Raw genomic sequence first — 17,466 nt, forward strand, 5'->3', positions numbered from 1 at the left:
TGAAAAAAATGGGCTGTCACGTGACCGGCTACGTCATCAATGAAATGGCAGCCTCCTGTTTTGTAAATTGACACAAGGCACAGCTGGTATAAAAAGTCATTTAAACAGAAGAATCAAAGCCTACGGTAAATAATTATGTGTGTTTAAATTGATTATCGGCTGCATGCTATGCTGCTTTTTGGTTTTACACAACAGCGATTTAATATGACGTTGATGGGGTATTGAACATGTTAAAAACATGGTAGCGTTTGTCGTTCCCACGCCTGTTTACACAACGCAGTCTGCATTGTGCCAAAACATCGCAGATCACTCGCACTGAGAGGCACGGAATGGAGAGTACCCGTGCTAACAGTTAAAAGGCTCGCTCCCACTCCCACTAACGCATTCACTTCACAATAAATTAACAAATGCATGCAATTATGCCTGTGGGCCTAGATAAAACATGTACATTTAAAAGATTGGCAATAGCATAGGCCAAATGCATATTTTCCCTTGCATATTGTAACTTTTTAGGTGACATGTACTGTGGTTATTAAATATGTACTGTAACTAATCATTTGTAAACAAACATCTCAGGCGCGGTGTAGCCAATGGGAGAGATCGTTGTTGAGGAGATTGAAACCACCGTTCACTGACTGGACCTTTAGACTCTTATAATATTTAACCCGGGATTTTATTCTCCTTGCTTAATCAGCATGAGATAAAGGATTATATATACACAGGTGTTGAGGTTACATTTGAGTTTCTCGAGTCAATTTAAGGCATTTGAAGGTAAAATGAGTTCCCTGGAATCAGGTAATGTTCAATGAGTTTCCTTGCTGGGGCGATTTGGGTTGGTTTTTCAATAAGGGGTCTGATAGGAGGTTAGGAAGCTGGAGAGGTGTTGCACGAACCAGGCAAGGGCAGAAAAATAATTGCAACAGTTGAAAATCAGACAAAGTTTTAGGCCCGTTTAGAAGCTGGATAACTTCATCGGTGTTGTAGTATCTGGGCATGGTGTTATTGCATTTAACACGCATGTGTATTAAATATGTAATATTTTTTTCCAAAACAAAATATTGCTTATTCTTTTCTATGACTTAATCTCAGAACCAGGAAGTTATTTGTTGTCCCTATTCATTTAAAATCTTATTTGTGAGACTAATCTCTCCTTCGTTTTATTTACTCAGACAAGGCCATGTCTCCTAAACTAACGGTGGAGTTGCTCAGGCAGCTTCGCCTCGCGATGAAGAACTGTAAATACTTTTCCGAGCCCATACAGGCTTACATCATCCCCTCTGGAGACGCACATCAGGTAGGAAAAGAAACCGAATATGTTTATTCATACCAACATTTCTTGAGGATCTTGAGCAATTGGTTATTTCTGTCTTTTATTATTCACATGTTAAGTTAGACATTTCCATATGTTGACGATCCCTAAAATATATTTTAATTAAATTGAATTATTAGCTTTATCGTGTTCAAACTGTTCTGTAAATGTGTTCCCTGTTCCTCTTCCAGAGTGAATATATCGCACCATGCGACTGTAGACGTGAATTCATCTGTGGATTCAACGGCTCGGCAGGTGTGTTCCTCCTATGTGTGTGTCTGTGTCTCCAGCTCGTCTGTATCTGTGTCTCCAGCCTGTCTGTATCTGTGTCTCCAGCCCCTCTGTATCTGTGCATCTGTGTCTCTGGCCTATCTGCGTGTATCCCTTCCTCACTGTAGATGGCTATACTGATTGAGATTCACAAGAGAAAATGTGTGTGCATGTGTGTCCGAGATGATCTCATTCAAATGATAAAATTGCAATAACTGCGAAAAGAATTGCACGATAGTGTGTGGGTGTGTGTGTGTGAATGAGGGCGAGCGCACTTGATGACGTGGCACTGGCATGGCACGTTCCTGGCCGAGGCCCAAAGATGTGTGTATCCAATCTGACACATTTCCTGGGAAATTGATAACTTTATAGAATCCCCGATCTAAATAAATTGTGTCTGTGTGTGCTTGTGTGTGCGATGATCTTCAGGTACGGCCATAGTGACGGAGCAGCACGCTGCCATGTGGACCGACGGTCGCTACTTCCTGCAGGCCAGCCAGCAAATGGACAACAACTGGACCCTCATGAAGATGGGTGAGCTGTCTGCACACTTAGTCGCTTAAGAGCCGCCTCAGGTGTTTGCATGCGTGTTGGTCTCAAGTCACGCCCGGACGAGCCGTGAGTGGACGAGTCCAAAAGGGCAAGTAGAGGCTGGAGCGTCCGTACGCGTCACTCGGCCTCACAACGCTGACCTTGTGACGGAGAGGAGACATTCCCCAGAGTGTGTGTGTGTTCGGTGTCTGTGTGTCTGTGTGCGTGTGTGTGTTCAATGGAGCCCTATATATCACAATGCATCTTAAAGGTGACATATTATACCACCAGGTGTGCGTGTGATTTGCCGTTACAAGCCGTTTTGAAAATCGGCCTCTTCTGACACCACAAGTGGGCGTACCTTCCTCGATGTATGACGGATAGATCAGTCTACCAGCCTACCCAGTGGACTGCAGCAAACGTTGATAATCTATCCGTCATACATCTAGGTGGACACGCCCACTTGGGATTTCAGAAGAGGCCGATTTTCAAAAACGGCTTGTAACGGCTAATGACACCTGGTGGTACAATATGTCACCTTTAAATACAACAGATTGTAGGTATGCTTTTTAGGCATCGCTTTACAAAAAGAAGGGATTTGAAATCCAAAGTGTGTGGTGCGCAGGGCTGAAGGAGACCCCCTCTCAGGAGGACTGGCTGATCAGCGTTCTGCCAGAGAACTCCAAGGTGGGCGTGGACCCCTGGATCATCGCTGCAGGTGGGTAGCAGTGTGGAAGCATCCCCCCCCCCCCCTCTTTAGGAAGCTCTTCTGTACTGACGTAGACCTAATAATAATCATAATAATAATAGCTTTAGCCAGATGCTATGGCCACATAAACTGAAAGAATAATGCATGATTGAAATCTGAATTCAGGAATTGTGTTTACAGTGATTGCAATGAATGAACATAATCCGGGCGTGAATTGTATAATTGAATCGCTATGTAGTTTATTTGTGCAAAGTAAAGAAAATCTAAAATGCTCACTGTAGCCATTAGCACCATCCGGCACCCATAGCTTCCCTCTGGCCTGTATCGGTATCTAGCTTCTTACCCGACATGTCCTTTGTGTGTCCCGGGGCAACGGCCCCTCCAGACCAGTGGAAGAACATGTCCAAGGCCCTGGCCGGTGCCGGCCACTCCCTGGTGGCCGTGCAGGACAACCTGATAGACGCTGTGTGGCTGGACCGGCCCCAAAGACCCAGCACCCAGCTCATGACCCTGGGCTTAGAGCGCACCGGTGAGTGCCTGGGGGCTCTACGCCTGCCACATTACACATGAACTGGTTTTAAACACCTCAAAGCACATGGCAGCCGATGTCAAAATTGCATGTATGATGGACGAGGGAGGACTAATTGCGCACATATCAAATTTTGAGTCGGAATGCCTGATTGACATCTACACGCCTAATTGTTCACGTTTGATCTACTCAGCCACACTAACCTGATAGAGCTCGAGTTATGATACTTGATGTAGGCTACGCCGCCTGGGCTTTGTCCTATTGGCTGTGGTGAAGCTGTGAGATTAATTTATATTGGTAGCTGGACCAAAGTCCTGGGTCATATCGGTCTCAAGAAGTCAAGTGTGTGCAAAACACAACCTCAATGATAAAAACCCTAATTCTTCTACAAACAGGCATAGGAGTGAATAAAGGGAATAGAGTTAGTTCGTAACCTCTGATTCAAGCTTGCTTTTTCGTAGAATCCATGAAAAAAGGTTCTGTATAACCTGTCTGTAAAATTTGTATCCTATGTCTGGTTTTCACCCCAAAAACAACAACAATAAGTAAGTCTTGCAGGCTGTATTGTAAAATACAGGCTGTATTTATACTCTGGCTGTATGGTGATGTGTGTCCGACACAACAACAACACACACTTATTTTATTAAATTGTATAGTCACGCCTACTGTAAAATGTTTGATTTAGTTGAAAACGCATTTAATATATTTTATTTGTTTTGGACAGACTGCACACACTTATATCCGAGATGATGAATTCAGTTTGACGTTCAATTTCCCCCCTTTGGATTCCTAATCTCAATCGCTCATTGAGAGCAAATTTACTTTAGATAGCCTTATTTACTCATTTGACAAAGTTCAACATATATTTCCCGCAATGCCGAATTGATTTCCGAACAAATGACAAGCAGGGGGACTCCTCTCTGTGCACATGCCTATGTCTGTCCTTCACAAACACACACAACCTAATTATTAGTTTATATTACAGGCTATTGTCAAATTTGATTGATTCGTGTAAGAGACGTAGTGTATATAGATTGATATCTATATCTCTTTCTTGTTTCAGACAGACTGAACCTACACAATTATATCGGGATGATGAATAAATGTAATTCAATATTCCAATTGAGAGACATACTCGTCAGAGACATTTTCCACGTTTGGTTTGACCTTCCTCATATATTGTCGGCTATGTAATATAGGCAGACCGAACACGGTTATAGTAGTTCACATTGGTCCTTCCCTTCCACCTAAGCAACGACCGAGCCGCAAGCTCACAGGCGCGTTTGGCAGAATCTAAAGCGAGTACAAGCGCTGTCTTAAAAGATAACCCACAAGATAACCGGTTTCAAAAGCCATGGGCCTCGCAAGCATCTTTTCACCCGGGGGATGACTGAAAACGGGTTTATGCTGCCACTCTCACAGTGAAGAAGGCCAAGCCCTTCTATAGAAGGCACTGTACGAGGCAAAGCATGCCACGCTTCTGACAGTGGGACGGGATGACGTGACAGACGCTTTAGGGGAAGTGGTTCACCTGTGTCGAGAGATGGTATCAAATTTGCAGAAGCCAAAGCGTTAAGAAGACAGTGTTGCATTCTGGGGAAAGACCCACAATTCGCCACCATATTAAGCCCACAGGAGTAGTAGTGAACGGGTTAATTTAATATGCTTATTAAGCGGCATCCACACAAAGCATTACCATTAAGCCCACTGCCCAAATTCCAGCAATATATTTGTGTATCAAACCATTAAAAAAAATGCTTTATAAACTAAAGTACCACAACAACATTATCGCTCCTACACAGTGCAAAGTAAAACTCACCCATCACCCATGGCCAGATGTTAATAAAGCATAATATATATATGTTATTTCGATTTTGACAGGGCCAGCAGAGAAGGCCCTGCTGGCCCTGACGGCCCACCACTGCTTACAGACAAATATCAATACCTTTGATTTGGCATTTGTGCCCCTGTTTGGCATTTGTGCCCCTGCCTCCCAATTGTGTCTATGACTGGAAACAAGGTCATATTGTTCAGAATTAAAATCATGCAGGATATGTTTTTCAGCTGTATGTATTAGTATGATTATTATTGTCTCATTTGGATCATCATTTCCTATTAGGTTGTTCCTATCCCCCCCCCCCCCCCCCCCCCTTCACACAGCCTGCAACAACTTACTTGTCCTTATAAATCAACCAAGTTATCTCGAGACAAGGCTATGCTAGGTTAAGAAAGTCCCATGCCTGTGGCAAAACAGAAATGCTGCAGCTAAGCTCTGATAATCAGTAACAATGCTCTCTTCCGACAGGTATGTCCTGGCAGGACAAAATCACAGCACTGCGCGCCAAGATGCGGGAGAGGAAGATCAACTGGTTTGTTGCCACGGCGCTGGACGAGATTGCATGTAGGTTTTTTATTTTTTTATTAAGGCTTATAAAACAATATAAACATCTGCCTAAAACAGTTTGAAATTGATAGGATATGTCCCGCGGCGATGTTCAGCACACCCAAGGTCCTATGGACTGTTTCGTGTGGTATTTCACTTTGCTGTTGATAAACTCATTATCTGTAGACGCTCCTATGCCACACAGAGACATTGCTGCAGTAATTAGTATGGGGTTTAATAAGGGAGCGTGTCTACAATCTACCCTAGTAGAAATCAACAGTATCGTATTTTAGGTAAATTCCAATATGACAACAAATCAGGGGTTCTGTCTAAGAATCCTTCAATATAAATCGTTTGCAATGTTCCTGTGGCTAGATATCAGCCATTTAGCTAGGGTACACGCATTCTGCCAGGCCAGCAGCCCAACGTGCAGAATGCACTTTGGCTGTGCAGGATTTGGGTGTGGCTGATCTACGTCCCGCTATGGCATGGCCTCATTGGTTGAATAAACAGCCAGGTAGATTTTATCTGCTTTCTAATGAATTGCTGCCCAACGGGTCCGGGCACTGGGGCAGTGATTCATCAGATATCTCTTTATTTTCCATGGAGGATTACAATGACAATGACTCAATGACAGCTGTAAACCGAAATGGTCACCAAAGTATTCGATCCAACTATGGGAACGTTTCTTTAATCCACTGGGTAAGCTAAGACAAGCTGTCCTAACCAAATCACAAATAAGAATCAAGTCTGTAATACACATCGTTATAAGACCTTTGATTTATTTATCCTATGTATGAATGCACATTTTTTATAGTCATTCTGGGTAAAGTAGGAATATAGCCATCTGGAGCAGATTGCTTCAGTGCAGAACGCCCGACACGAAAAGCCACTGAAAAATTGAAAACAACGATAAAGTACAATGCAAGACATGGCGGAATAGGATATGGATGTCGGATGTTTTATCACAAGGTCCAGCTGTTTGAGGCTGTCTCCTCTGACCATTTTAAGGACTGTTCCAGGTTAGCTAGAGTCTACTAGCGTGTCTACATTCACGACCATCCCAAAGCCGGCGCCGCCGCGTCCTGGTCATCTCCACGGTTACCTAATTCCTGTCACGATTCCCGATCACGATACACGGGTGTCACCCGGGCACCGAGGGTGTTCACCCTGGTCCAAGGGCTCTCCAGCCTGATTGGTCGACTCGAGTATTTCGGCCCTAATTTGAATCTTTTTTTTCTCTTCTCTTTTTTTAAGACTTTGATTGCCCTCACATTGAGACCAGAGGTTTCCAATTGGTTCCAAGTGTATAGGGCGGGGGGAGGGGGGTTGGGTTAGTTTGGGTATCCACGGTGGATGAGCACAAGGTTTTCTAATAATAGTCACAGACAAGTAAGAGCCAAGGATGAATAAAAATAGAACCAAAGGTCTATTTTTATTAATTTTGACCGTTTTCTGAGGCACGAAGGTTAAAACGACCCCAGAGCCTGCGTCGTCGTGGGAGGACATTTAGGTCAAGGGCTGTTTCGTGGATGCTGTCGTCCAAAGTGACCTGCAGTCACTGCATGACACGAGTACAGATAAGATGCAGCAAATGTATCTTACAAATCTAGAGCCTAGCCGAGGTCAATGTCCCAGATGGAAACGGATGCTTTCCTTTGAACGCACACACGATAAAAAAAGAAAACGCGACAAAAAAACAGAATAATTCAGCGTCTGTGATTAGAGATGCTGCAGATGTGTTATTTTTTTCTTTTTAAATGTGTATGTAATGTATCATGTTACCCGTTTCTGTCGTTTTGCATCGTTCTCTGCAGGGCTGTTCAACCTGCGTGGGTCAGACATCGAATACAACCCGGTGTTCTTTGCCTACTCCGTCGTGGGCATGAAAACAATCAGGTACATGTGTTCTATAATAACGTCTGAAACGTGTGTGTGTGTGTGTGTGTGTGTGTGTGTGTGTGTGTGTGTGTGTGTGTGTGTGTGTGTGTGTGTGTGTGTGTGTGTGTGTGTGTGTGTGTGTGTGTGTGTGTGTGTGTGTGTGTCACATAAAATGTGTTGTGTATGTAATGTAAACAAGCTCCAAGACGGCGACACCCTACATGCCTATACTAAATAAATCAATATATTTTTAATAAAATCCATTCAAAAATAATAATAATGAGAAGGCACTCCACTCATCCAAGCCTCGCCCCCCCCACCATGCCCTCTCCTGCAGGCTGTTTGTGGACCTGAAGCGTCTGGAGGACCCGGCTGTCAGGCAGCACCTGCAGCTGGACGCCCCCAGCAGGCCCGAGCTCAGCATCCAGGTGTCCCCCTACGAGGCGGTCCACACGGAGCTCCAGGCCGTGTGCGCCGCGCTGGGCCCCAAGGACAAAGTGTGGATCTGTGACAAGGCGGGCTGCGCCCTCACACAGGTCATCCCCAAGGTGGGTGTTGGGGTGGCCCTGAGCGAGGGCCCTCCCCCTAACTGCTCCCGACGAGCTGGCTGTCGCCCTGCATGGCTGACTCCGCCGTCGGTGTGTGAATGTGTGCGTGAATGGTGAATTAGAGGCAATATTGTAAAGCGCTTTGAGTGGCCAATAGGTTGGAAAACCGCTATATAAATGCCGTCCCTTTACATTTATTCACACTCACCGTGGAGGGGTCGGGGCCAGTCTAGGGGGCTGCTGCTTGATCTTTCCTGGAGAGCTTGTGGATGTTAAGAGTTAAGGCTTCACTTTGTGCCATTTGGTTACCACGGCACCCAGCCTCCTGCTACCCAGTCCGTCCGTCTGAGATGCATTCCCTGGATGGATCACAACATAAATACACAAAAACACAACCCTCACACACACGACATCACTGCACACCGCATCACAACCCCCATGAGGCATTTTCTTAAACCTTTTTGTCCTACTTATTTTTTATTTTATTATCAGTAGTCTTATTATCTACGGTTAGATTGAACATTTGATAGAACTGCTTGCAACAATCATATTTAATAAGCACCGGGAAGAATGAAGTCATTGCCTATCTACAGATAAAAGACGCCATAAGCCAAAGCCAAACCCCTGTGAGGTGCCCCTTGACCTATGGACTCAGCTGGTGTCCTGTGAAACTAACGGCTGACCCTCTGCCCTTTTGGGTTCCCTCTACCTTTGTCTCCCCAGACCCACAGATCCCAGATCTCTTACACCCCACTCTGCCTGGCCAAGGCCGTCAAGAACGCCACCGAGATCCAGGGAATGAAAACGGCCCACGTAAGTCCCCGCCTTTTACAACGCCCATTTTAACGAGCCTTTATCGGGTCACTGCGATAATGATCCTCCATTTCCTCAACTGACAGGCTCTGTTTTTTTCCCCTCTACATCTAACAACAAGTGAATCATTGTTTTTCATTGACACCGGCTCATAGATCAAGGATGCTGTCGCCCTTTGTGAGCTCTTTGCCTGGCTGGAAAAAGAGGTGTTTACCTTTTTGATATTTTCCTTAAGCCATTTGTTACACCATAATGCGAGTGGCATGTGAGCCGGCCGCGTCCTAACGTTACCCCCTGCGGTTGATCTGTTTCTAGATTCCAAAGGGCACCGTGACGGAAATCTCCTCCGCAGATAAGGCTGAAGACTTTCGCAGGCAAGTCATGGCAAATATAATAACAAAAAGTGTTTTTGTGTCACACAGGATTGTGAGCGAGAATTGAGTTGTAGTGCCCCCTACAGATAAAAAAAATGTTAGACGCACTGGGTGATGAGTTAAAGGCACTTATACAGTCGTTTGGTATGATGATAGGTGTGTATATATATATATATTTATATATATATATATATAGAGAGCGAGTATATACAATATTTAAAAATCAAACAATGTTTATACACAAGGAAGTGTACTGTTCATATGTTGCAGGAACATGTTTATTTCTTACAGTCAATTCAGATTGGTGATCTTGACTATTATATTTTTTATATTTATTGTGTTTCTATTTCAGCCAACAAAAAGATTTCGTCGGCCTGAGTTTCCCCTCAATATCCAGTGTGGGTCCCAATGGAGCCATCATACATTACAGGTATGGTTTCCATAAAACAATGAAACGGGTTTGATTTATATAATAGGTACACAAAACATATGCAGCCAAAGAAACCTCTGGTCTCTGTCTCTGTAGACCCCTGCCGGAAACCAACAGAACTCTCTCGCTAAACGAGGTCTACCTGCTCGACTCCGGGGCGCAGTACAAGTAAGTTCAGTAACATCACGTGACTTTTACAAAGCAGAGCCTAAAGTCGAACAAATAAATCAATAATGCATCCGTAAAACCAAAAAGAATTCCAGTTTCTTTAAAATAATATTTCTACAATATATTTATAAAATGTTAAGCATAATATGATATTACATGTGTGATTGTAATGAAAAAGTGCACTTCTTTTTTATTCATTTGATGGAACAGTTTTACCAATGTGTGAACACGCACTGTATTTATTTATCTTTCCCTATTTGCTATTTGCTTTGCCCAGGGATGGAACCACAGACGTCACGCGTACCGTGCACTTTGGAACCCCTTCTGCCTACGAAAAGGTTTTTATTTAACACTAGCTCTGGCTCCTGTGCAACAACATATTTTCCCTTTCGTTTCGAGTGGGCGAAAAGGATAACAATTCCTCATTCTTCAGCGATATGTAAATATTGTGACTGCAGCTGTCACCGTTGCGATGTAAACCAGCTCGCTTTACCTGCTGCTCTCACCAGGAGTGCTTCACCTACGTACTGAAGGGACACATCGCTGTCAGCGCCGCGATCTTCCCCAACGGAACCAAAGGTAACGTCTGCCCTCCTCCATGACCTCTGCCCTCCTCCATGACCCCTGCCCCTCCATGACCTCTGCTCTCCTCCATGACCTCTGCTCTCCTCCATGACCTCTGCTGTCCTCCATGACCTCTGCTGTCCTCCATGACCTCTGCTGTCCTCCATGACCCCTGCCCTCCTCCATGACCTCTGCCCTCCTCCATGACCTCTACCCTCCTCCATGACCTCTGCCGTCCTCCATGACCTCTGCCCTCCTCCATGACCTCTGCCGTCCTCCATGACCTCTGCCCTCTCCCCCTCCCAGGCCACCTGCTGGACTCGTTTGCCCGTGCGGCGCTGTGGGAGGCGGGGCTGGACTACCTGCACGGGACGGGGCACGGCGTGGGCTGCTTCCTCAACGTCCACGAGGGGCCCTGCGGCATCAGCTACAAGACGTTCGCCGACGAGCCCCTGGAGGCCGGCATGATCGTCAGCGACGGTGTGGCCGGGAGCCTGCTTATATCTATTGGCTGTTGGTTGGTTGTTTGTTGGTTGTTTGTTGGCTGTTTGTTGGTTCTTCAATGGTTCTCTTTTAGTTCTTTGTTGGTCCTTTGTTGGTCCTTTGTTGGTCCTTTGTTGGTTCTTTTAATGGTTCTTTAGTGGTTCTTTAATGGTTCATTAATTGTTCTTTAATGGTTCTTTAATGGTTCTTTGTTGGACCTTTGGTGGTTCTTTAGTGGTTCTTTTAATGGTTCTATGTTGGATCTTTATTGGTTGTTTAATGGTTGTTTAATGGTTCTTTAATGGTTCTTTGTTGGTTCTTTGTTGGTTCTTTTAATGGTTCTTTATTGGATCTTTATTGGTTGTTTAATGGTTCTTTAATGGTTCTTTGTTGGTTCTTTTAATGGTTCTTTATTGGATCTTTATTGGTTCTTTAATGGTTCTTTAAGCCACTAGGATGGTATGATTAGGGACAGGGAAGAGGGCCAGTGGTGAACACCGGATAGGGGTTTGGCCTCGTGACGCATCCGTTGGCTCTTGAGTTCAGTTTCCAATCGGTCTGGCATCGAGCCCGTTCAAACACCTTTACGAAAAATGTTTAGAAAAACAGAACTTGGGCGAGGAGTGTCCGATAATGAGGAACTCGGAGAGAATGCGGTTCCACCGAATATCAATTGAAACCAGTTGTCATCGCTTAACCAACCAGCAATCTAAAGAAAGACCAGAACAATGGAAATTCTTTGATTCCCAGCCAAGCCCTAACTCATCCTCGAGCAAGATGTTTAAACCAGCTGACCTGCTCCTTAATGACATGCATCAGAAATTGTCGCTACGGGTTGAAAGCAGCTGTTAAACGATAAGATATTACTGCTAATGTTACACTATGTTGTCATATTATATAGCAATGCTAATCTGATGTCGTCTTCTGATAGCTAGGAGGATTTTAAATCCTTGGCCTCGTTACTACACGCTACAAACTAGTTGGCACTTCTTTGACACAAGTACTAAATACAGTTGACGGTTTCTACCCCTTTGCTGGTATAATCAGAGGAATAGGATTCAGGCCCGGTGAAGTTCTGCTGTCCAGGCTAGCCAACTGAACTTGTTTTGGTGTGATTATGTTTGACATCATCCCCTACTCACATTCTGCACCCACTTATCCTTTTCATCACCAGAACCTGGCTACTATGAAGATGGATCTTTCGGCATCAGAATTGAAAATGTGGTGCTGGTCGTGCCATCCAAACCCAAGGTAAAACCTCTCACCCAGAAGGGAATATAAGCCTTTGTATCTGGGATATAATGTGTGGCACATTCTATTTTTAACATATTTGTATTATATATAATAACTTATCTGCTGTGTCCTCCACCGACCTCTTGCTTGTGTTGAGCATAATTGCTTCAATATATGAAAAGTTTCATATTTGAATGTAGCAATTGTATGCTTTTCTTTCCTTCTGCCATTTCATAAGTTTAGAATACCTTCATCAATAACTATAGTCCTATAGTTAGACTCAATGGGGGGAAAAAGGAGCAGGCTCAAGTCTTTTGCCTTGTCAATATGTGTCTCCAGTACAACTACATGAACAGGGGCAGCCTGACCTTTGAACCTCTCACCCTGGTGCCCATGCAAGTGAAGATGATGAACACAGACATGCTGACTCAGAAAGAGGTAAAGTGTTGCCACCACAGCTGCCCAATGGCTTTTATTCTATAATATGTCCAATATAGACTTGGCAGAGAGGGCTGAAACATCAATAATACTGCTAGTGGATATCACACAAAACGACTTCCCCTAAGCCAACCCCCCCACTGTCTGTTCACACACCACATCGACCAGCCACACAGGGCTATGCCAGCTAAAGCTATACTGATGAAAGATACACAAACTGCACATGGGATGAATAAACAATGCAACACGAATCGAGCAAGCTTAAAAACAAGTTAAATTTTACAGATTTGTTTCCAACCATCGTATCAGCGTTCACACAGCATCACGGGCTGTTCAGCTTCGGCCGGGGAGCATATTCAATTTTAGCGGATTTTCACCTGTGTCACGGACGGCTCTTTCTGATTGGCTTGAATGAATGACAATAAGTGAATGTTCAAAGGTGACATATTATACCACCAGGTGGGAGTGTGATTAGCCGTTACAAGCCTTTTTTGAAAATCTGCCTCTTCTGACAAGTGGGCCTGTCCACCTAGATGTGTGCTGGATACATCAGTCTACCAGCCTATCCAGTGGACTGTAGCAAACGTTGCTCATCTCTCCGTCATACATCTAGGTGGACACGCCAACTTGTGACGTCAGAAGAGCCAGGCAGATTTTCAAAACGGCTTGTTACGGCTAATCACACTCACACCCGGTGGTGCAATATGTCACCTTTTAACGTAAAGAGGGTCCCCCCCCCCCCCCCCCGCCCTTCCTTCTTCTGCAGCGGGACTGGGTGAACGACTACCACAGGCAGTGTATGGAGACGGTGGGGGCGGAGCTCCGAAGACAGGGCAGGAAGGAGGCCCTGGATTGGCTGATCCGAGAGACCCAGCCCATCGCCTGAGACCCCTCCCCCTCACTCCCATGCACTCGCAGAATCCCTCGCCCCCCCCCCGCCCCAACCAGCACCGATCCTTTTGATAATGACGCAGGATTCTGTGTTTCCAATCGCGCTGCAGTGATTGTCGTGGTACTCTGTGCTCTGGTACATCTGTCACGCTCTGCTTCTTTTGTAATTCGCAGCATGGTGTACGCTGTTTTAACGTAAAAACATTAAAACGGTAATGAAATCAACGATGGTCGTAATGACGGCGCCTCTGTGGTCATTTTCGCTACAACATGTGTACAACGCGCTTCCCCGTCGACTCGGCGTGGGTTGTGACCGGGGTCAGTCTGAAACGGCCGCCTCGCTCAAAAGGGGTTCCTGGAAACGATGCTCTGAGATGACCATTTCACGTTTCAGATCGGTGTATTTCACGCGGTATCAAGCCTCTCGGGGGGGGTCCGATGTACCCCCGGTGTCTCTAGAGCTGCATGTAAAACATGGGTGGGTCCAGGGTGACCCCACTGTTCGGGTCCTGGGCATACTCCCGGATCAGCAGCGACTGAGACGGGACAGTCTGCACCTCTAAGCCGCAGGGCGCCCGGCACAGCCTCCTCCGGTCCTCCTCCTCCTCCTCCTCCTCCTGCCTCTTCTCCTGCTCCCTCTTCTTCTCCTGCTCTCTCTTCTCCTGCTCCCTCTTCTTCTCCTGCTCTCTCTTCTCCTGCTCTCTCTTCTCCTGCTCCCTCTTCTCCTTCCTCGTCTCCTCCAGCCTCTTCTCCTGCTCCCTCTCCCTCCTCTTCTCCTGCTCTCTCTTCTCCTGCTCCCTCTTCTCCTTCCTCGTCTCCTCCCGCCTCTTGTCCGGCTCCCTCTCCCCCTCCTTCAGCCTCCTCTCCTCCTGCTCCCTCCGCTCCTCCAGCCTCTTCTCCCGCTCCCTCTCCTCCTCCTCCTCCTCCTCCAGGCCGACCGGCAGCGGGTTGCTGTAGATGTAGTAGATCCGGGCCTTGTCGCGCTCCGCCTCGGGCCTCCTGAAGAGGGCGAAGGGGTTGATGAAGCTGGTGGACCTCTTCACGGCCCGCACCGCCACGGGGTCCACCGGCTCCCCTCGGGTCACCGCGCTCTCGTACGCGTGGGCGCGCTTCCACTGCCTGGTGGGAGGGGGGATGGGGAGGGTGGCAGGAGGGGGGGGGGGGGGGGGTCTTGTTAATTACACTAACGAGCTGAAGGGACTAACGGGCAGACTCTGCACTCGTTAGGGAATAATTGCCTCTGAACTTGGCAATGTCAATGTTTATGAAGGCTGTGATTGAATCGCGTTGCTTTAATTATGTTGTCGTGACTATACTAAAACATGAAGATCATCTGCTGGTCTTATCTCGTACATGGATTAGATGACAGAGGGGCGAGGATATGGGGGCTGGGGGCTGGGTTACCTGTTGCGGTTGAAGCAGACGGTGATGCAGTACAGACCGGTGAACACCAGGATGCACAAGGCCAGAACGGCGACAGTGATGTTGAACACTCGAAACTCTGAGGAACGGAATATGGGGGATATCATAATATGATAGGATAGGTTATGACTCGAGTTGCTCCAAATATGCTCTGTTTTTATCCAAAAATATGACAATCCATACACAATAATGCAATTGATGACTTATTAACGTTATCATTGCATCATACTGTCAAAACAAAGTTAGCAAAATTTAGCAAAAATATTTTCAGACAACAAAAACAGATAATTCGAATATTTCTTCAAATAGAAGTTAAAGCGAACTAACCAAAGAGGGCCGTGTGGGTTCTGTCCTGCAGACCCAGAGCGGTGCTGCTGACGTCCAGAGAGGAGGTCTGTGCAGCAGTAGCGGCAGCCATCTCCTCATGGGCTCCACTCATGGTGCTGTCATTGGCATCCAAGACACAGACTGAGGCTCGCGGAGCCTCTTGCTCCCTCGCCTCGTTTCAATTAAAACTTTGGACCACGTGATTCGGGTCTGGGAGTTTTGGGGGGGGGGGGGGGTGTTGCCTAACTCAGTTGCCGTGGAAACCAACATCTCTTTTGTTGCCACTTAGTTCAAGTTGGATGCCCCCCATTCTGTGTCTTTCTGTTGGCGGCCTCCCCTAATGGGGGCCACTCAGGGAGAGAGCGGGTGGATCCCACTGTGAATTTAGGGAAAAATAGCCTAAAGCTAGCTCTGAGAAATTATCATTATTTACATTATTGACATTTAAATGTTTGCATTTCATACTGAGCAACTGCAAGAAAGCACAAAGGGTGACGATCAGTCGACACATTACAAGCCTTTCCCTAATTCGAAATTAACAGCTCAAAAAAATATAAGTGTTTCAATAAATCTGTTCAGATTGATGGACCAAACTGGAAAATTTTAAAAACGTAACCGTTCACGAATCCATAAATAGTTAATTCATGACCCGAATTGAAACCCAACCAAGTTAATTAAGAGCCTGATTATAGGTCTGCAAAAGTGTCGGGGGTCTGCCTGTATCCATGGTTTCACCGACCTGGGAGAGCCGAATCAAGGGAGAAACAACACAAAGGGCGCATTCATCCTTAATGCCTCAGCCCGCACGTAGAGTGGCTCGTTACGCAATTATCAGTGAATAATAATAGTCCTGACGGTATGAAAACAAAACAGCATATGGAGTGACAGACAAATGTATAATAAGATGATAAAATACCAGGATAAATTATAAGTAAATATATTTATTATATAAATATATGCAGGTCTACAAATTATAGAAAAAAGAGAATATATATAAATATAGAATATACATTTACGGTAGGGCTTCTTCTAGCAAACCTATAAATGAGTGAACTACCTTAACATGTAGGCCTACCACTAGGGCTGCATCATTGATCGGCCTAGCCTACGTATCTAAATGGTATTTATATTAGCGTAACCATGGTGCAATCATGATTATGAAGGTAATACAGAGTGTAAAACAGATGGGGACATATGAGTGAGAGTTGTAAAAAACGCATGTTTATTTAATGCACCAATCACACATCACGTTTCTTAAGCAGCAGATACATAGATCCTCCACTAGGTGGCGACCTTTCCTCTTTTATTCGTCGTCCGTTTGAGAGACAGGCAGCAAACAAGGCCTGCTGTTAAAAAAACACGACGGGAGATCCTACTGATTGATAGTTTTATTATATAAATATATGCAGGTCTACAAATTATAGAAAAATGTATAGAATATACATTTACGATAGGCTTCTTCTACCTATAAATGAGTGAACTACCTTAACATTATAGGGCTTCATCATTGATCGGCCTAGCCTACGTATCTAAATGGTATTTATATCGCCTTCTCGTATCTTGTTAATGTTTATTAACCCCGTGGATATCTTTAGAGCACATTGTTTAGTGTTCACATTCACACTGGTCCACTGTGTAGGAGTTAGGCCCACTTTGTCTGGGTTTGAGGATCCTAGGGTGGGCAATGGCATTAGGCAGTTGCAGTTTATTTGAGCAAACCACAGTTATTTATAAAACAACCCAGCTGTGGCAAATATCCAGGGAGTAAAACCAGGCTTATTAACATTTGTCGTTATTCTGGTGGTGAAACATCAATGCGGAGCTACGATTCGTTCAGTGCTGTTATTGCTCATTCAGCCATATGGTTTAGTAATTAGGCTGAATCAATAACATTTAAGATCAATCTTGAAATAGCTCTTAACTCTGCAGACCATCTCCAGACTAAAACAAAGTCTGGAAACATCTTGGCACCCCTTCACCCCACACATACCCCTACAGAGACAGGCTGACGCACGCGCACACACACACACACACACACACACACACACACACACACACACACACACACACACACTGAAACACACCTCTGTGTGCACGGGTATACTTACAACCTAGCTAAGTCCTGCTTTCGAAAACAAAATAACTACCAACCAAAACAAATTC

At 45.3% G+C, this 17,466-nt stretch overlaps 2 protein-coding genes across 5 annotated transcripts; one reads left to right on the forward strand and one right to left on the reverse strand.

Moving 5' to 3' along the window:
* The first annotated feature begins 3 nt into the window (after positions 1 to 3).
* xpnpep1 (X-prolyl aminopeptidase (aminopeptidase P) 1, soluble) lies at positions 4 to 13,779 on the forward strand. 3 transcript variants are annotated; one of them, XM_060046492.1, is made up of 20 exons: positions 4 to 125; positions 1,170 to 1,294; positions 1,501 to 1,564; positions 2,009 to 2,113; positions 2,736 to 2,828; positions 3,205 to 3,348; positions 5,654 to 5,749; positions 7,549 to 7,630; positions 7,950 to 8,160; positions 8,884 to 8,973; positions 9,129 to 9,179; positions 9,289 to 9,347; positions 9,700 to 9,777; positions 9,874 to 9,945; positions 10,223 to 10,283; positions 10,455 to 10,524; positions 10,816 to 10,989; positions 12,167 to 12,243; positions 12,565 to 12,663; positions 13,430 to 13,779. In XM_060046492.1, exons 2-20 carry the CDS (start codon positions 1,178 to 1,180, stop codon positions 13,547 to 13,549), a joined length of 1,863 nt encoding a protein of 620 aa, XP_059902475.1. In that variant the 5' UTR covers positions 4 to 125; positions 1,170 to 1,177; the 3' UTR covers positions 13,550 to 13,779. The 3 variants fall into 3 exon arrangements, with proteins under 3 accessions (XP_059902475.1, XP_059902474.1, XP_059902476.1); XM_060046491.1 differs by lacking the exon at positions 4 to 125 and adding an exon at positions 642 to 795; XM_060046493.1 differs by lacking the exon at positions 4 to 125 and adding an exon at positions 672 to 771.
* Positions 13,780 to 13,896: 117 nt separating this feature from the next.
* Positions 13,897 to 15,486, reverse strand: si:dkey-246e1.3 (trichohyalin). Of its 2 annotated transcripts, none has more exons than XM_060046517.1 (3): positions 15,304 to 15,486; positions 14,959 to 15,055; positions 13,897 to 14,553 (listed from the first exon to the last, which is right to left on the reverse strand). In XM_060046517.1, exons 1-3 carry the CDS (start codon positions 15,413 to 15,415, stop codon positions 14,010 to 14,012), a joined length of 753 nt encoding a protein of 250 aa, XP_059902500.1. In that variant the 5' UTR covers positions 15,416 to 15,486; the 3' UTR covers positions 13,897 to 14,009. The 2 variants fall into 2 exon arrangements, with proteins under 2 accessions (XP_059902500.1, XP_059902499.1); XM_060046516.1 differs by having other exon boundaries at positions 13,897 to 14,673.
* Positions 15,487 to 17,466: the final 1,980 nt, after the last annotated feature.

This window comes from Gadus macrocephalus, chromosome 3 (assembly GCF_031168955.1).
Source record: "Gadus macrocephalus chromosome 3, ASM3116895v1".
NCBI classification, from domain to species: domain Eukaryota; kingdom Metazoa; phylum Chordata; class Actinopteri; order Gadiformes; family Gadidae; genus Gadus; species Gadus macrocephalus.